The sequence below is a fragment of the Lynx canadensis genome, chromosome D1, assembly GCF_007474595.2.
Source record: "Lynx canadensis isolate LIC74 chromosome D1, mLynCan4.pri.v2, whole genome shotgun sequence".
Classification (NCBI taxonomy): domain Eukaryota; kingdom Metazoa; phylum Chordata; class Mammalia; order Carnivora; family Felidae; genus Lynx; species Lynx canadensis.
This window is the reverse complement of record NC_044312.2, coordinates 37930204-37950702: the sequence shown is the minus strand read 5'-3', so window position 1 is coordinate 37950702 and position 20499 is coordinate 37930204. Positions and strand designations below refer to the sequence as shown.

The 20499-nt window shown below is 40.1% G+C and overlaps 1 protein-coding gene across 2 annotated transcripts in view; it reads right to left on the bottom strand.

Annotated features, from left to right (window-relative positions):
• Positions 1 to 5530: 5530 nt before the first annotated feature.
• The window catches only part of MAML2 (mastermind like transcriptional coactivator 2), a 348182-nt gene continuing 333213 nt past the window's right edge, over positions 5531 to 20499 (bottom strand). Inside the window, exons 3-5 of one of the 2 annotated variants that reach the window (XM_030331611.1) lie at positions 18470 to 18673; positions 13238 to 13349; positions 5531 to 9343 (exon numbers count right to left, since the gene is read on the bottom strand). In XM_030331611.1, coding sequence (XP_030187471.1) covers positions 8328 to 9343; positions 13238 to 13349; positions 18470 to 18673 — 1332 coding nt within the window. In that variant the 3' untranslated portion in view covers positions 5531 to 8327. The remainder of the gene's footprint in view (positions 9344 to 13237; positions 13350 to 18469; positions 18674 to 20499) is intronic. The other variant, XM_030331612.1, reaches the window with a different exon arrangement.

Here is a 20499-nt window from a genome sequence, read left to right as displayed (position 1 = left end):
GAGCTGAGATCAAGAGTCAGGTGTTTAACCAACTGAGCCACCCAGGTGCCCATATATTTTTAATTCTTAAGTATGTGAACCATTCTGAGTTTACTTTTGTACATGGTGTGAGATAGGGGTCTAATAGCATTCTTTTGCATGTGGAAATCCACTGGTCCTCCCACCATGTTTGAAAACTGTTTTCCCTCTTTGAATTATCTTGGCACTTTGTTGAAAATCTTTTGACTATTAATGTTAGGGTTTATTTTTGGAGTCTCAATTCTTTCCATGGGTCTTTATGTCTATGCTCATTCCTGTACCACATGGTTTTTATTCTTGTAGCTTTTTAATAAGTTTTGAAATCTTCATTTTTATTTTTAAATCTAGCATTTTAGTTATTTTAGTGAGGAGGACCTTTCAGTACATTTCATCTGCATACTGCCATAAATCGAAATCAATCACTATTTATTTGTTCATTTATTTATAGCAGAATGCCTTTAGTGAGAACTTCAAATAATTTTTAATGTTTATTTCTTTTTATTTTGTGTATGAGAGAGAGAGAGGTGGGGAGAGGCAGACAGAGAAAAGAGAGAGGAGAGAATCGCCAGCAGGCTTCATGCTCAGTACTGAGCCCAAGGTAGGGCCTGATCTCACAACCATGAGATCATGACCTGAACCAAAATCAAGAGTCAGACACTTAAGTGACTGAGCCACCCAGGTGCCCCTAAACTTCAAATAATTTAACTTAACTTTCTTTTCATTTCTAATAATCAATTTCAGGTATACAAAAAGACATTAAAATATATACAACAATTGTATAGTATCCACCCAGCTTATAAAATAACATTAAATCCCTGTCTGTATCTCCTCAATCACATTTCCCTACATTCACTCAAAGAGGACCAACATCTTGAATTCATGTTTATCATTCACAAGAATGTCTTATACTTTTATTTATATTTCCAACTGCCTGTTTCTTTGCCATCCTCTGCTATAGAGGATATAACACTAAATACTTGACATCTAGCTTCTCTTGAAGATCTGAAAGTCCATAGACTCATTATGGCTAGTGAGGTGTGAATAAAGTCTCTGGGTAGGGCGATCTTTCTCAAATGAAAAGTAAAGGCTTGTCACAAGGTGACAAGAATGAGGAAGAAATTTCTACGTTTTCTCCTGGAAGAAATGAATACGGAGATAGCCTGGGTATCTGACAGCCTTGTTGGACTGTTAGGACTGCTCACCTCAGACCCCTCATTGCATGAGGCAAATAGTGCATTTCATTAAATCCAAGATGTCATAGATTGTAAGATACAATCATTATGTATTTTTTGTACCATTAAGGAGCAAAAATTTGCTGATACAATAATATAATGCTTTCTCTTCACATTATTGGAAATGATAACCTAACCTTATAAACAAGAAAATTTGAAAAACGTGTTTCCAAGAGTCAGTAAACCATTTTTTGAGAACCTTCTTTTTTAAACCTCTAGTAGTTGAGTTCTCAAATGCTTGCAATTGAAGTTTCCTAAAGGATACCATTCTATAACAAATAGACAAATTTAGATAGAAATTCGTGTATCTGAAAGCAGGGAGGAAAATCAGGTTTTGCTAAGTAATCTACTTTTTGCCCTAAGTCAGCAATCTAAGGATGGCTGAGAATCAAGAAATCTGCCGGCATGTCATGTCAGACCTGGGCCTGTTGCCCGGCGGATTTATTCCTTGACCTTTGCTAGTCGGAGACATAAGTCTCCAGGCTATGGTCCCCAGCCCTATGGGTGAGCTAGGTCCTGCTGAGTGCAGCCAGTGAAACACGTTGCCTGGAGAGTGGTAGAACACAGGAGGGAAGAATGGTGTTTCTTCTCCTTCCTGTCTGTCACGATTGGCTTTTCTGCAACTGAAACTCCTCACTGATCTGGTTCCTACCAGACAGGTCATCGAATGTTGCAGCACCTGCTTAGTGATCGTGGCCCTCTGTCTTTTTGTCCTTCCACCCTAGGAGTGGTAGCAGCTTCCTGCTTTTGCTCCCCTCCGGATGGCCTCACCATCCCTTACTGGGCTTCTCAGCTCATCCATCATCTGTGTAACCAACTCCTTGCATTAAAATCTCTCTGACACTTGGACTATTTAAAGGACTTTTTTGTTTCCCTGACTAAAAACCAGTGCTACTTTTTGAAAAATTGAATTCTCCATCGTAGGTTAAAATTACTGCATGCCAAGTCAAACAGATGGGAATCGGAGCAGGAGATATGATTGGAACTTGAGAGCTCAAGTCTGCTTCCCTGGGCCCCTCCCCAGCACCGAATGTAATATACTCCCTGAGGAAGGGGTGATTATTCCCATTGTAAAATGCAGCTGGCATGCATCCTGAGGAAAGAGGGGAGTTTTTAATGCTTCTCTCCCCTGGGTCATTTGAAAGCCCAGAGACAAAATAGTCTTTATTCTTCTGGTTCAGAAGGATGTGATCTATACATGTTAGTTTCTCTTCCAAACAGTTCTCATTATTACCATTATCTTTTTCACTCTCCACTTGGATATGTTGGGAATAGATAAGCATCTTTGGGGCTTAGATTTCTGGTTCATCTTGACCTGGCAGAAAAGAGTTTGCCTCACCTAGGTGTGATGGAATAGGAGGTGATGCAGTAAGTAGGTGAGATTTGGATTGCCTCCTTATGGGGAGGAAGTGAGTGCTTGGGTTGTGACATTTTGAAATTGAAAAGAAGGGAAAAACAGTGTGTGTGGAAATAGAACAGCCAGAAAGGGATAGTAGAGATTCATGGTTTTATTTTATACCTCTCTCTCTCTCTCAATCTCTCTCCCTCTACTCCCACTCTCCCCCTTTCTTTCTTCTTTTTCCTTCTTTCTTTGTATCGTTCCCCCCCCCCCAACAATAGCAACCTGATTTTCTTTGGGGAAATCACCTCTTTCCCACTCATAGTTTGTATGGTTTGGTGGTATTAACACTAACTCTGCCTCCAGAGATAGGCATCAGATCCAGGCCTGGCCAATTAGAACACCAAATCTCTCTGGCCAAATTAAAGCTTGTGAGATGCAAAACTCGATTTTTTGAAAGAAAAGTTTTCATATGGTTGATGCTGGACTTGGGAGTCGTGAGGATAGAAGTCTGGAGCTTCTAGCAACCATCTTGCCACCAAGAGAGACAGACCTGCCTGAGAATGTAGTCAAGGCACAGGAAAGCAAAGGTAAGAAACAGAAAAGAACTGGGGCACCTGGGTGGCTCAGTTGGTAAAAGGTCCGACTCTGGCTCAGGTCATGATTTCGCAATTTGTAGGTTTGTGCCCCGCATCGGGCTTTGTGCTGACAGCTCAGAGCCTGGAGCCTGTTTGCATTCTGTGTCTCCCTCTGCCCCTCCCCTGCTTGTGCTCTCTCCCTCTCTCAAAAATAAATAAACATAAGGAAAAAAAAAAAAAACAGAAAAGAACCAGTTCTTGATGCCACGATTGACCTGTGGGATTCAGCTGTGCCTAAACCCAGACCTACCTTGTAAACTTTTCAGTTATGTCAACCAGTGAATTCCTTTCTCTAAGTCCATTTGACATGTATTCTTTTCTTCTTTCTTTTTTCCTTCCTCCTTCACTCCTTTTTGCTGAAAGAACCTTAAATATCATAAAAGCATCTTTATGCTCATGCATATTCTGGAGCTAAAGATAACTTCGATTTGGTTAAAAGAGAACTTAAAATGCTATTTATGTAAACAAACAAAAGCCCTCTTTTATCATTACTGCATGCAAAGCAGTGACGACAGCATTTGGTTTTAATGTTTTGTTCATTCGTTTGTTTTTTGAGAGAAAGAGAGAGTGAGTGAGAGAGAGAGACAGAGTGAGAGAAAATGAGTGGGGAAGGGGCAGAGAGAGAAGCAGAGAGAGAATCCCAGGCAGGCTTTACATTCAGCATGGCGCCCGAGGGATTCGATCCCACAACTGTGGGATCATGACCTGAGCCAAAAACAAGAGTCAGGCACTTAACTGAGCCACCCAGGTGCCCCCAGTATTTGGTTTTAAAAATCTAAAGTCAGTGTGTTTTGTTAATTCTCATGATATGATATCTTAGTTTTATGCTATTGCCGCCAATGGAGTTGATACTAGGGAACTGACTTCCTCTATGATAGCAATGTAGGAAGTATATTTAAAAGATGTTACACTATCATTTAAACTCATTAAACTTCCTGAGTTTAATGAAGATGTAGGTGATCTTCAGGGACCTACATCGTCTACATTGCCTGTTTGTTGACAGCCTACTTCTGGCTTCCTGTGATGAAATCTCTTTTTCATATGACAATATTAAAGGAGGTTGCTGCTCTGTTAAGTAAAGTTGACTGATAACCTGAAGATTTTCAAAAGGTTGAACAGCGATTTCTTTAGTTTAAAAATAATGCTCTTTGAAGGTTTTGGGGGTTAATTTTCCACTTAGCTTTGGAAAAAAATCAATCAGAGGTTTCTAGTTGAAAAGGAATAAAGAGCTATTTCAACCCCACACTCTCCTTTTCTGGGTGAGAAAACACAGTCACAGAGCTATAAAATGGAAATAGAAGATAAAATGTTTAAGAATTTAATTTATCAGGTGCCTGGGTAGCTCGATTGAGTGACCAACTCCTGATTTCAGCTCAGGTCACGATCTCAGGATCATGGGATCAAGCCCCACATTGGGCTCTTCACTGAGCCTGGAGCCTGCTTAAGATTCTCTTTCTCCCTCCCTCTGCCCATCTCCCTCCCCCACTTGCATTTGCTCTCTCTAAAATAAATAAATAAATAAATAAATACATTATAAATTAATGAAGACTTTGAACTGCCTTTAGCAATTGCAGCCAGGGAAAAAGCAGAGCTCCTGATTTTTTCACTCTCGCATCTCCTCTCCTTGGGTCTACTTCCATGGGTACCTACTAGGATTCATAGGTAATTCTAGAATTATACCTTTCTTTCTCTTAATTTGTGTATTTTATTTTTTTTAATTGATGTCAATTTTATCTGTTTACTATTGAACTTTCCAGAGTCATTTGACAGGGACTATATAAAATGTCAATTTTATTATTCCTCCATTAATAACACTAATGAAAAAGATAGTATCTCACATCTTTCTGGCAGAGGGGAAATGGACAATGGAACCCCAGCAACATACTTCCACAGGGGAGCAAGAACATTCGGTGAGAAGGGTTCTCATTGCCTCCACCCATCTTTTTGTTAACCTCTTTGACTCTCAAGAGGGAATGTGTAAATATGTTCAGCGAGGCTGTGTTTACCTGGCCTTGCGTTTGCTCAGACTGGTCTGAAAAATGCCCAAAGGCCCACCATGCCTGATAATTAGGGACTGTTTCTTTAGTATTGAGTAGTCCTGTGCATATAGGATCTTAATACAAACTTTCTAAGTGAACTAAAGAACATTGAAAGGACACAAGACAGTATTTCACTAGTATGAGAAGCTTCCCAGAGAATAAATCTGCCCATCACTATTAATAGTTCTCAGAACTTTCTGTGATACGGCAACAATATTGCTGGTGACTGAAAGTATGATTTCATACAAGAGAACGACTTCTGAATTTTTTAAAACTATTTTTTAACACATGAAATTACACACAATACAAAGTACTTGTTTTACAAGTTGAAGTCTTTACAGTTATGGGTACAGTTACAGTAATGCAAGTAGTATTAATGCATTCACTTAGAGCAGAGTTATTTATCTTCATTGGGCTTAACACAAAGCCAAGAATGAATTATTTGCTTAAATTGCTTTCTAGTCTTTGAATAAAAAAAAAAAAAAAGGAAAATGCCTTCTACCTCCTGTATAATATGTCAGAATGATAAACAATGCCAACAATTGAGTAGTCTGGTATTTGTATAAATGGGAGATTGTATTCCAATAGCTTTTAAGTTGTAAATCTTAAAGTTTTGGCTACAGTATGTCTATCACATTGTCATTATCTCAGCTCTCCGGAAAATTACGTCATCTTTGGTAATAGGCTGCCAAAAAACAGAAACTATGGACTACACCATTTTTTTTTCCAAAGAATCCTGTATTTTAATGAATAGCTGAATAAATAGACATTAATTATGAAATTCACATTAAGATAGAAGAAGATCCAAACATTCTGATTGCTTTATCTCTTAAATTTGATAGCTACTACAAAACATACTATTTATGTTAGGGTAAAAATAAGCTGAATCACAGGAGTGTACCTGGGACGTGCTGGCAGATATATACAGCAACAGGGAGGAGTCATAAAATAAAAGTGTTTATATGTACATATTTTTTTCCTTTTTTTTTTTGCATGGAGAAACACTGTTTCATAAAATGGGAAAACACACAGTAGATCACATGCAGCAAGAACCAATACAATGTGCACAGCAGTATAACCAAATAAGACACAAGAACTATGGGTTTAAAAAAGAATTTGGGAGCAGGGAAAGAAAAGAAAAAATTGAAACCTGGAATGCTTTCTTATGAAGGTTTCAGAATATAACTTTGTCTAAACAAGCCTCTTGATAGTTTTTCAAAAGTTCTCACTTGACCTCTTATGGTTTAAGTGTAGAGCTAAAAATAAACCATCATATTATACAAAACTTTGTATATTAGCATACAAAAGGTAACAATTTACTTTTTGTATAAAATATAACCTTTTGATAGTATATTTATTTCACATATGTATAAATATAACCCAAAGAATATGTTTTAAGTATTTCTACCAAAATATTCTTTACAAAAGTTTACAAAACAAGTAATTTATTCATATTTACAACCCAGCACAGAAGAGATTCTGGGCCAGGGATGTTGGTATTGTGTAAAAGAAAGAGAGTGCGTCTAGACATTTTAAAGATTGAGAGAGGGCTTTGCGGAACTTTCAAAATATGATCTTTTTAGGACAGATATTTAAAGACTTAGTTGTGAAACAACTTCAGTTAAATTACATTTGATGATTGAATATGTGGATGTATAACTAAAAAGGCTGAAGATAACCTATGTTCTTCTGTAATGAGGAAAATAATAGCAATATTTTTCATCTGATCCGAATCAGCACACATCCTCCTGATTTTACAGCTGGTCTGTGTGTGGGCACTGAGGTTACATGACTCAACCAAACTTCTTTCTTTGATACAGTGCTCAGCCCTGAGGGAGAAGGCTTAGAGATGAAGGGTCCATCTAGCATGTGGTAAAGACACATCACATCAGGGAGCAAAGAATGTACGGATTGCTACATTCTATTTAGCTCTTTACCCAAACAATATGCCCAAATCAGGACAGATTGTTTTCTCTCTCAATTATGCTTTCCTTCAAATCCTATGAAATAGATTGTACCCATCCATCCCCACCATTTCTTGTCCTGACCTTCTGTGTCTTATCTCCAATCAAAACAAGGTACTTTCTTATCTCAGTTTGCTTACAAATCTGTCTCTGGTCATCAACATAAGCAGGGAAGACAAGGCTCAATTTCACTCAGCGAGGAAACTAACCAGTAGGCATCATCACAATAGGTAACACCCCAGGTCATTGGGGGCTAAATAAATCTCCTTTATAGCGTTGTCCAATGGGATGTTTTCTTTTTTAAATAGTGAAATCTGATGCCGACAGGGATGCACTAATATTTCAGTATGATTAGGACAGGTTGTGGTTGTATCTAAGACTTGGAAATGCATTCAGAAATTGGTTGTGGAAGCCCAGATAAAGTTGGATAGCCCTGCAATCTTGTTTCATCACTCAACACAGTGTGTTGCTTAAGTATAGCATATGTAGGAATATTGACAAAGTGAGAGGTGAACCTGGGGAAGAAATTCTATAATCCACTGGCCGCTCTCTAGTTTCTCTGGCTTTTCTCTACTTAGGACACTGGTGACTCCAAACAAACCTATAACATTTCCATCTGCCCTGGAAGTCTTAGGGAAACTAAATGAAAAGACAGAGTGGAAAAAGTCAATCACACTTCCATCTATCTATTCGAGCAAATTAAGGAATTTGTTGCTTGCTGCTTGGAACTAGTACCTCCGTGTGACATGGGGTTTAATGAGCTACAAGGTCTATTACTTTTCTTTCAGGGAGGAAAGGAGCTTGGAAAGCCTATTTTACACAACTAATTACACATCAACATCACAGTTCTGTTTGGGCAAACTGGATACTCTGTCCTGGAGTTTAGACAGGGAAAAGTGATCCCAATATTTTACTTTCAGGGTTGAGATTTAAAACAAGCGTTTGAACCGAGCACTACAGTTACTTTCCGCTTCCATTTTTAAGCCAAGGTGTCTTCATATCATCCAACTAAAAGTCAAGAGTTTGGCCTTGACAGAGTCCTCGTAAAATACTGCCTTTTAGTGCTTAGAGTATATTAATCGTCCCTCTCTTCTCCTTTAGGAGTTGTTCCCCAGAATTTCATCCAGATTGATGTCTTTCATCCAGTCGTCGTTACCGGGCTCTGTCTTCAATAAGGAATCAATGAAATCAGCATCACTGTTCAGGGCAGGGCCCATGTTATCAGTCTGTTGGTTGAGAAAGTCAAAAGCTAAGTCACTGCCATGGTCAGTTCCTTGAAAAGCCCTGGAGCTTTGGTTGGGTGAAGGAAAGTTGCCTGGTGTCATAGATGGTGTCTGGCTTATGCCTGTCCTCGGCTGGCTCAACCCTGTTCCCGACTGGTTCAAATTAGGCAAGATCTGTGTGCTTAGCTGATTGGGTCTGAGATTCAGACTTCTGAGTGGACCCATGGTTTGTCCATTTAATGTTTGGTTCATTTGGTTCATGGGTCTCATTTGCACTGCTGGTGTTAACTGGTTAGGAGGGGCCGCTGCCCTCTGGGAAAACTGCTGGCTGCCGACTGCCTGCTGCAGTGACTGGTTTGGAGTGTAGGCTGCAGGTGCACCTGTGGGGAAGCGGACTGCCGTGGACTTCAGGGCTTCCTGTTGTTTGGTTGTCGTGTCTTGAGAGGCCCAGTTTGGTGCGGTTGTGCTGGATGTGATCATAACATTTGATGTTCTCTGTGCGGGCATGCTTGCCATGCTATGGGTTAAATTTGGTCTCAGTTGTTGCGAATTGCTGACAGGTCCAGCTCCAAAAGTAGCCACGTTGTTATTATTACTTGCCCCTAAGGCCGGTGGCCGTGGCATTAGAGGGTTGTTTTGATTTGCTATCAGTTGGTTTGGGTTTCTCTGTTGGGTCAACTGATTTATTCCTGAAGTGACGTTGTATGTGCCAGGTTGACTGCAAGGCAGATTTCCATACATCCCCATATTCTGAACTGCTGTGGGTAACGACGGCATTCTTGTCCCATGGGAAGTAGACAGGAGGCTGGAATTTGGAGTCAAAATGGTATGCGTCGAAACTGGGTTTGCCAAAGCCTGGTTAGAGTTTAAAGTCACTGCTGATGAGCCACCTGAGAAAAAGAAGGCAGTTATATTAGTTTATAACCATAGGTTATCTCCTCTATTATAGCAATTTGCAATAACTTATCAACTCTGAAACTGTTTTCAGGTGAAGGGACAAATAAAGAGAAATAATCATCATAGGTATTATATAAAAGAAGTGAGACAGTTTGCAAAGGAAGTATCACTTAGGTCATCCCTTGGTCAAGAGTTTATATATTCTAGAAAAAAAAGGCTACACTAAAATCGCTCTGGTTTTTAGATTTTACTTTATTCCTCTTCTGGAGTCTTTGAGAAGAGGCGATAGTCAATCTTTCTTTCATTCGGAATTGGCTTTACTCTGTTCTGAGACCAGACTACAACTGTGATTAACCAGCTGTTATGAAATCCATGCCTTTGGTTACCTCAGGTCCAAATAAGAAAGTGTGGATGAATCCCATATGTGGCTACTAGATTAATATTCCAAACCTGTGGCCTTGAAAATCATGTCCAGTTATCCATCTGCATTATCCCCACTCAAGAAGCTTCCATGAGTGGCCCCCAAGTGTCCAAAGGGTAAATTCCCATCTATTTAAACATCTGGAATTCAAGGTATTCCGTGCTTCGCTGATTATCTCCATGTGGAAAGCCCTCTGCTGCAGGAGGTATAGTTACTATTGCACTGTTATCCACGTACGTTGAGCTACCTTTGCTCATGCTATTTCCCCCTCCTATGATGCCCTTCTTAACTTGCTGAGCCTTACTTTTTCTTCAAGGCTCAGGCCAAGGTCTAAGCTCCTTCATTAAGTTTTCCCGGATATTCTAGCCTGCTTTTTCCAGAAGGATTTGCTCTTTGAAGTTTTCATTCAGCACTTAGTTAGCCCTCGTCTTAGGAAATCCATAGAACCCCAAAGTAGAACCATCAATCATAGGCTGTCGAATAGTGAGCTTCCACATATCCGAGAGTGATTAGTTAACACATTAAAATCTTCCTGACTTGGGGAGGTTGAAGTCATCTTGGGAAAACGTCTTGGGAAGCAAAACTGGTATGCCAAAAAGTTGAAAATAAGTGCCTTGTAGATGATAAGTTCCACGGGGAAAAACATTTTCACCTGTTTTGTTCACTGTCATATTCTCTAAGCCTAGTGGATGGCGCAAAGTCAGTATTCAGTTGGTATTGAATGAATGAGTTAATGAGAGATTGAAGTACATGTGTAACTTGGAGAAAGATACTCTTTTAAAGTACTCTCCCTGCAGAGATGCAGGGAGACTCAGAGAATCAGAAATACTAATAAACAAGAATTAGACACATATACAAATCTCAGAACAGGAGTGTATGAAGAGAGCATGGCTGTAGTTGTAGCCCTAGGGTACCCTGACTACTTGGGGATAGCTAGCATGGCACACGGCTGGATAGACTGAAGTCCTTGCTATTTGTTTTTAAAATATGTCTCCACTAGACTACATACCCCTTGAAGGCAGATCAGTCTCTTGTATCTCCTTGTATGTCCAGACTGAGCACAGAGCCCTGCACTGGTAGGGCAGTGAGAGTTTGATAAAGAGGGAGCACAGTCAGGTATGAGATGCTTGAACAGCAAAGAGTTCACAGACAGCTGATGAGGGTAAGCAACATCCTGTTGGGTCTAAAGGTTTCATGAGAAGTGGAGTGACACTATGAAAGTGCTATGGAAAAAAATTTAAAGATTTTAAAAATCATTCCCTCTAGTGTTCTCTATTTTGAAAATATGCCCTGAGAAGATTTATGAGGAGGGCAATATTTTTCAAGTACCAGAATTGGGAGAATTTCCATAAAGATCACAAAATATCAATCACAGTTAATATTTAGAAGCTCCTAATACGTGGTTAAAATTGTTCCATGTGATTTTCATACATAACTTCTTATATTAACATCTGGGCAAGGTAATTCTTACTGTACTGAGATTAAAATAAAAAATGATAAAAGAGTTTGTGTTGTGCTTGTTGTTTATTTCATTCTCAGAAGTCATGGGAAGTTCAGTGCTCTAGAGCAATGGTTCTTAACCACTTAGGGGTCAGTAACTGGATGCTCAAGATCCTTCCCTTGGGAAAATGCCCTATGAAAGTGATCTGCGGGTGCCTACCAAGTATCCAGCCTCCCTGTATCCCTTAGAAAAACAGACCCTTGATTTTTCAGCAATGTGCCCAGCTGAAAAGCCACATTTTCCAAATTTCCTTGGTGATGGAGGGATCCAGATGAATAAATTCTGACTAAAGGTAGAAGTTACTAGGTGAGAGCCCAAGAAGCCTATTTTAAAAAGAGAATCTGACTCATTTGGGAGGCCGTTTTACCTTTTCCCTCCTTTTATCTTTCTTTTTGGAATATGGATCTGAAGGATGGCAGTGTGGTGGCCAAAAGGCCATCCTTAGGAGGGAGGCTACATGTTAAAGAAGGTGGAACAGAAAGACAAAAGAAACCTGGATCCCTGACAACATGGTACAGCCACCATGAAACCACCATCCTTGAGATTCTTTTATATGAATGGGAAAAGTCCAAACATGCATCTTGAATTTTTCAGAATATTTCAAAGGGCTCCTAGCTTCCCCATGACCACGGATAAGCCATTATCACTGAGAAGCCATGTTCCAAATGAACCTCCATCTTGTCTTTCAACTACCTTGAAGACAGAATCAAATAGAGAATCCAGTCTGGGGCCTGAGACAAAGTAATCTTAGAGAGTGGATTGCATATATCTCATTCCAAATTTTAGTGGTGAAAGACAGTCTGGTACATTTAAAGAGCTTAAATACATTAGCTCTTAATACATTAGCTCTTAATACATTAGCTCTATTAAATACATTTAATAACAATATAGTTATTACCATGCATAACAGGACCAGAAAATATTTTTTAAAAACAGGAATATTCATGGCACCTCCTTTAGATAATCTTCTGCATGCCTTCCTGGATAGATGAAGGTAACAGGCAAAATAGAGAGAACTTGGAAAAATTGAGGACAAGCTTAATTTACATGAGAAAGTGCAGAGTTCTGGGCAGATGGGACTTGAATCCATTCTAAATAGGAGAAGGCAGGAACAGTCTGGGTTAGGTCTAGGAGAGATTCTTTTAGAGTTTGGAGAGGGAGCAGAGAGATTTTAGCGGTAGTGCCCACCACTTATGTTACATGGAGCAAAATTAGGAAGTTTTACTTTGTATCCTAAATGCGGTCCACCTTTGTTTGTTTGTTTGTTTGTTTGTTTGTTTTTGCGAGACTTCATGAGTCCTCATTTGCTTTTCAATTATGTCTTGGTGGCAGGACTATTTGTTCCAGAGAGATGAGTCCAGAAGCGGAGACAAGAAGATTGGACTTCATGCAAGTCCCAAGAGGGAGAAATGTCTGCTTCCCTTACATGATCTGGGTCCAGATATTTGCTGGGAGCAGAATGGTTGAACACAGCGGTTAGGAAATAGTTAAGCTCTTTTGAACTCTAAGGGGTACTCTGGAGGGCAGTGAACTAGGTGAGTGCAGGACGAGAATCATCAAGAACTGATGGAAAGACAAAAAAAAGTACCCAGTTTGGTCTTGATCTGAGAGTTAAATGGGATCTAATGAAGGATTCTAAGAAAGATGTTATATTTCAATATGAGGTGGGAAGAGGAGGAAACATCAAAATGGAACAAGTTTCTTTCTTCTGCAGTTAATGATTTTCACCGATTTTTTTTCCAACGTTTTTATTTATTTTTGGGACAGAGAGAGACAGAGCATGAACGGGGGAGGGGCAGAGAGAGGGAGACACAGAATCGGAAACAGGCTCCAGGCTCCAAGTCATCAGCCCAGAGCCTGACGCGGGGCTCGAACTCACAGACTGCGAGATCGTGACCTGGCTGAAGTCGGACACTTAACCGACTGCGCCACCCAGGCGCCCCACCGATTTTTAAGAACACTCACCAGAATACTGGGCAGTTGGCTGCATGCTGCCTGCGTTTCTTCTTTGGTCTTTATAATCTGGGGGTGGCCTTGTCAAATGTCTATTGATTTGATCCTGTGGAGAAATTTTCTCCTTGAAAACAAACACAAGCGAAAACATATTAAGTCGCATGCTTACTTTCCCACTTGCAAACATTCACAGACTGTTGATTCAAAAAAGTAAGACTATAAGAACAATTTTGCCATCATAGCTATGTATCGCAGACCATATTTAGTAGGTCTTAATTCAGAGACAAGTCTTCTCAGTTTCAATAAATTTCCTGCAGGGCAGTATAACTTCTACTTCTCCTTAACATTCACTGTGTGTTTTGAGTCTAGGAACTAATCTCATTTTCTTTATTTTGCAATTAGATTTCAGTGAAAACTAAATTCCTGTGCTTCTTGAGAGGGTGTTTCTGGTTTCATTTTGTAGCACGTCTGATATGCTATGGTACCTATTATTTAATTCTGGTCCCACAGGGTGTAGAAAGCCTATAGGAGTAGGATTGCCAGAGAAAATACAGGACACTTGGGAATCCTATATTTTTATTTGCTAAATCTGGAGATGCTGGGAGATAACTATCAGGTACTGGTAGGGACACTATAAGCACATTACCTCATTCCCCCCCCCAAAAAAAAAAAACAACCCTTGAAGATAGGTGTGATTATTCCCACTTAATAAATGAAGAAATGGAAGCTTCCATAGGTCATGTAACTTGACAAAGATCACAGAATGGGAGAACAGAAATCGAATCCTGGGTCAAAGACTCGGACTCTTTTCCTGCCACACAACACAATACTTGCTTCTCTGTTTCTCTGTGTCCCATTCTCTCAAAGCACAGAATTTTCCCAGGCCCCTTTCTTTTCTTCCCTCTGGAATCAGTCACCATTAGCTCTTAATGGTAGGTGAGTTTGGGAGCTAAAAGAGGAAGTAGGCACATTCTTTCTATATTATCAATGCCTTTAGCCAAAGACCGCCAGGAACACACCTCCTGGGTTTATTTCTCCTTGCAGTGAGGGAGAATGCACATCATGGGGGTCCAAGTGGTGTCTTGGTACTAGTATGTTAGAAAGAAGCTATTATAGGATTTGGGCTTTGCTTGGGTGATTTAGGGAGGGTCTAAGGAAGCAAGGATTTGTTCTAGATTGTAAGCTGTCAGAAAGGGAGGTTGATTCCATCATTGAGTAAAGAAGTGGCCATCACTCATTTAGCAAAAGGTAGGTTGGTATTTTTGTGGGTTTCTCAATGGCCTTGTGTCTATAGTAAGACAAAGTTATGAAGTGGCCTATTTTGTCTCGTTGTATCGTGGTCTCAGAATAACCCCATCTAAGGTTAGTTTTCTATAAGATTGTTTATGTCTTTAATGGCCTGGCTGTGAGTGTCATATCAGTTCTTTTCTTTCTCAGCATGGATCAGAAGTTTTTAGAATTGCTTTACTGCAACTTTGTATGAACCCCAAAGCAACTTCCATTTTCAAAGATAAGCACAACCAGCATAGGTAGACAGAACAATATCATTATAGAAAAGTCAATAAATAGAAAAGAAAACCTTGTAAAGGTAGACAGATAAATTAGATGGAAGCCAAATGTGAGCTGGCTAACTTAGATCCCACTTAACCATGTATTTCTCAGTTTCCCATCAAATTCCAAACCTTCCAAGTAGAACAAATCTACTATAAAGGAAAAAAAAATAGCCTTAAAACAACAACAAATTAAGTTCAAATTCTTGTTTCTAAGAAAAAAACTTGAAAGACTCACAGGGTTTTTGGGCATCAAGTAATTCGTATAAAACACAATTTTGATGAGCTAAGTGTAAATGAATCAGAAACATATGGATTACATTTCTTTTAAATATGGGTTTACAAATTAAGGGAAAAAGTGGTTGGTGAAACTCTTTATGGTTTTTCCCAAACCCTAAATGTTTAAGAAACAGCTTGAGATGTTCCATGAACCCAAATGTGGTGATGTTCAACCATTCTTGTTATAAACTATTGTGCAAGCTGACAGTTTTGATTTTTTTGCCAAGCATGAGACTTTCTGAATTCTTCTCTTTTTCAAAAGCATCTATCATTTGTTTTCTTACGGAATTAGGTGTTTCTGCTGTTTAAGTTGAAGAAAACAGGATTTGCACATTCACGCACATGTTTGCATGTGTGTATGTGAAAGAGAGAAGGAGAGAGAGAGAGAGGGAAAGAATCAGGCTCTCGGTTCCCCATGAAAGACTAGATCTCAAATCTGGACTTATTTTTATGTGTATTCAACCTACTTACTGACTTTTTTTTGCACGGGAGCAATTAGGTTGTTCAAAGGGTTAATAATACATCTCTGGAAGCTTGAGTTACTTAAACTACTTGTTCACAAATGAGTTAGACTTAATGGCCTTGTGTATGGACTATCATGGAACTGTCATTTTGTCTGTCACTTCCTGCTGAGGAGTAGCAAAGACCAGCCTCTAGAACAGAATGCAGACTGTTCCCATGCCCATTCCGTGCAAAAGGAGCACGTTCCCATTCTGTGTAAGTGTAAACTCACAGGTCATCCCCGAGATTACTTCTCTGCAACATGAAATGTAACTTATCCACTCGTATCTCATGGACATGGACCCTATAACTCAACCCAATAACTTGGACCTAAAAACCTACCAAAGAAATAAATGCTGTTGCACTCATCTGTCCTGCTTTGGTACTGTCATCTCAAAAATGTGAAATGCAGATAATGCTACGACCTCCCTCGTACTCTGGTCATAAGGATTAATCCTCTACTTCTGTAAAAGCTCAGCATGGCGCCTGGCACACAGTAGGTACACAAACTGCACTGGTTATTGTGATGCCCATTGTGTTAAGTACTACTCATCTTTCCTCTTTGTTCTTCTTCATTGGTGGGAGAATAATGGAGAGTAAGGATAACACACATTCATGAGAAAATGTCTCAATTTAGGCGCCTTTCTGGCCTTGCCAACTGACGGGAAATGACTACAAAGCATATGCTAATGAAAAGCGGTATCAAAGACTATTTCTTCCTGGATATGCTAAAAAGCACAGGCACCGTCAATGGCATCCAAACAAAGAGAAATGTGAAAGGTTTATAAAAATCACAAAACCAACAGCTCATTGTCATTCATCTCTCACAGTTTATGCCGATGCCTTTTGCACCTGTCCCAGTGGTGATTCAACTGGAGTCCAATGAGAGGTAGGCCAGTGCCAGGACAAGACACTCATGGTGTGTTCCCTTGCCTTTTAATCAGAGCTGAAAATCCAGAAATTCAAACTCTGCATGTTGTAATTCAACACATTAGTAGTACTGGTGGGAATAATGAAAAGAGTGCCCAGTGTGTCAGTCTTAGATTGTATGTTTTCCTCTTCCATAGCCCTTGTTTTCAAGCTATGTAGTTGATGAAGATCAAAAAAGGGAGAGAGTACAGGGGACAGGTAGAGTTTTGAAAACTTCTAGAAGATTTATAGAATAAATTAATTGTGTCACTTTGTGATCCAGTCAGTATCCCCCCTTCATCTTATACCTTAGGGCAATACTCAGGGTCACCTGTAAACTTAGTGCTCACTATTCCTTACTCATTCCTCACTACTTCTCACATGCTCTGGACTCCAGACTTTTTCCATTTGTCATTCCTTAAAAATAATAAATGATTATGTGATTATTTATAGTTTTAATTATGTATTAAATAGTTCATAATACAATCTTACAATCTCAAAGCCACCAACAAATATACACCGAGGCTGTACCTTTTGGTATCTGGCCCAAGCTCATGTTGGAATGGCGGACGCTACCTACTGTATTCATCAGAATTCTACAGTCCTTCAAAGTCAAAGTCAAAGTCAAATTTTGCATCTTCTCAGAGACTTTCTTTAATCTCTCCTGGCTGGATTTTACCTTTCTTCCATTACATTTTCCCTTACCCTGTTTATATTTTATTGTAAATCTGAGTCTAGTGCTCCCTTGTTTAAAGTCCTCTCCATTGCTTTTCAGACAGTGTAAATTCTGATGTATCAAGCTCTATCCTCTGGCCTCTCCTCTCTGGCCTCCTTGACTATTACTTGCTAATCTTTGTGCATATTCTATGCCTTACATCGAATGTGATATGTAGTATACATTATTGTCTCTGAGTCTTTGAATATGCTGATTCTTCTGTCTTGAATATCCTCCTTCTCCTTCCCCCATCTCCTATGTCAGCTTCAGATCTTCAGTAGACATATTTCCTCTCTGATGTACTTCCCACATCATAGCATTTAATCACATGCCCTACAATTGCCTATTTATTTGACATCCTGTGGGCTCTGAGCTCCTTAAGGACAAAGACAGGGTCTGTCTTGTTTATAGCTGTTTTCTGACTGAAATTTAGTTAATATTTGCTGAATGAATTATAGTGCTTATCACGCCCTAGATTTCTGACTTTTACTACAAAGCTCCTTGAGCATAAATATTTTTTATTTGGTTTTTCACATTTTTGTAGACCTTGGCTCTATTAACCTGGAGATGGTTAACTTTGCCCTTTTTTTTCCCTTCATTTAGCCAAATCATTTGAAGGGAGAGAATGAAGCTTGGAGACGGGGCTTGTTGTTCGGAGGTGGGAAAGGTTTGAACCAGTGCCTGAATGTATGTCTGAGGATACAGAAGGGACAGCAGATAAATAGTGAAGCAGGGTTAAAGCTTGGGCGATGCTTGGGAAATAACCACCTGCCCTTTCTTTAAGGCCACTTAGATATGGTGGAAGTTGGGAATATATCTTCCATTCTGAGATGCTTTATGTTGGAAGCCAAATCTTAAGGTCTGAAACTCCACGCTGGCTTTCACAACTGTTTTTGAAACGCTTCTATCTCTAAAATCAGTTGGGATTCCAGCTGATTCAAGTTCTGTCCACTACTTCTGCCCCTCAGGGCAGTAGCACAAGAATGATTCCTTTTGCCTGATTCAAATATCCACGGTGGTAGTTCTTAACATTCCTGGGCTGGGCAGGGCTAGTGAGGTGGGGTGCCCTGCGTTTCAACTGTCCAGCAGCTGGTAAATCAAGTTTTGTTTTGTTTTTTTCCCCATAGCACTTTAACTTCTGTATAGAATTAGCCTCTCTTGTAGCCAGGACACCCTTGTTGCTATCACCGAAGTAGGCACAGAGAAAAGGGCAGTAATAGAAATGGGCAACAACGAATTCCCTGTTAGGCCCATAGGTACGTGCAGGAAGAAATTAGGAGAAAGTTTTACCGCATCAACCAGCATCTGCTGCTGGAGGAGAAGTTGCTGTTTCTGCTCCATGATCTGCCTCTGTAGAGTCTGTTTCTTTCCCATCAATTGCTGATTCAACAGTGATTGCTGGGAGTTCATGTAACCACTTCCGGTGTTTGGATTTGAGCAGGGGTTGGGACTTGGACTGGGGCCTATGCTCTGGCCTACCACAGAGTGTTGATCCTAAAGAAGAGAAGGGGGGTGGGGGAAGCTACTGTGAATTAGAAGAAACAAAAATGTAGCACAAAGATCATAAGCTTAGATTCCAAACATTTTTCATCTTGTTAAGATCAAACATGGTTAAATGGGTTGGGGATCAGAGAATTGCTTTCTAAATGCAAGAGAAATAAATGCATATTACGGCAACCAAAGCAGCAGGGTTAATGACATTAGGGCACTGGAAAAGCTCCCATACGACTCTAATGGTGGACGCTCCACATTCCAGAAGGCGTTTATGGAACCTCAAAGAAAACTACCATAAAAACATATGGCAAACCTCTCAATTGCTCAGGAACAAACACATCATAAAGTAACAAGTTCTTCCTTTTCCTTAAAGTTAGCACATATCATTGCTGATCCTGCAACGAAAATTATGTTTCAATTCATAGGTTCAAAACTTGAATAAACCATTTTGGTCAGAAGGGGCCCCACTCTTTGTGACAAGGCAGGAAGACCTGCGAGTTTCTGTTTTACAAACACTCCGAAGAGCATAGAAGGGACCTGCCCTTACAGAGACTTGTTAGTTTTGCTCCCTGGTAAGTAAGCCAGGAATTTCAGTGTATCAGTCAGTAAAAGAACACCCAACCAGCCGACAATGAGAAAGTATTAATTAAAAATTCAACATTGTATATTAGTAATATTGGGTATTGGTGAACTGCCATTCTAACTCAAGGTCTCTACCGATCTTTAGGCACTGACAAAGTCAGGGCCTTGCAGGGCAGAGAGCTAAACCTGGTCAAATGTTTTCATGAACTCCCAATGATGTGTTCAGGCTGAGCTGTATACTGGTGGAGTTACAAGGACTCTTCCCACCTTGAAGAATGTGTCCAAGTAAGGAGGAAATTACATGCTTACATGTAAAAATACAAGAAAGCACAGAATCGAGTCTTAGATATGGTACAAGAACTAAGTCAAAGGTCCTCACACTTTGATGGTATTCACTGGGGAAACAGATGCTCTGGCCTTGCTCCAGAAACTGTGAGGCTACAAATCAGGTACCTGGCCAGGTAATTCTAATACTCGTTGATCCAGGAAATGCTCTTTGAGGAACAGTGGATTATGAGAGCAATAAAACCCAACGTTCATTCTCCAACTGGGCTGTCGGAAGTTACGAGAGATTGAAAAGATAAAGCAACTCTCGTGATGCCCGATGAGTAGTCCACACACTCCATTTGTGGAAAGTGTCTTCCCTTTTACCTCCCTCTTTTTCTTTAGTTATCTACTGAACTAAAAACAAAAACAAAAGCCACCAGCCCACAGCCTGGGGATGTAGAGAACTTGGCCTCGCTTTAGTAATCCCTGGGGCTACAGAGCTTGCCCACCTCTTCAAAAGCAAAGCGATACGAAATAATCTTAAAGATGACCATGCACTGAGCCTTATTATAAGCCAGGCACTGTGCTGAGTGTGCTACGTGATTTATCTCATTGAATCCTCCCAAGGAAACAATGAGCAAGAGCTAGTTTTACGTCCCAGTTCTGCAGATGAGAAACCTGAGCTCAGAGATCACACAGCTTCGAGTAGTTGAGGAAGATTTGAAGCCAGGTGTGTCTGAGTCCGGAACTCTCTTTCTCAGTCACTATACCAATTGTCTTTCAGCTAAGATGAGCAGTGTTGAAGAAGAAGGTGCTTATACTTCAAAACTTTGCAAACCCACCTGTCCATGTAGCAAGTGTTTATTGAACACCCCCTGCACCCTCAATCAGGCACGTGGAAGGCAGTGTGTTGGACAGAAGGGCAGGGCTGTCAGGTCTGGGAGAGGGGCAGTCCTCCTCACCAGTTAACTAAAAAT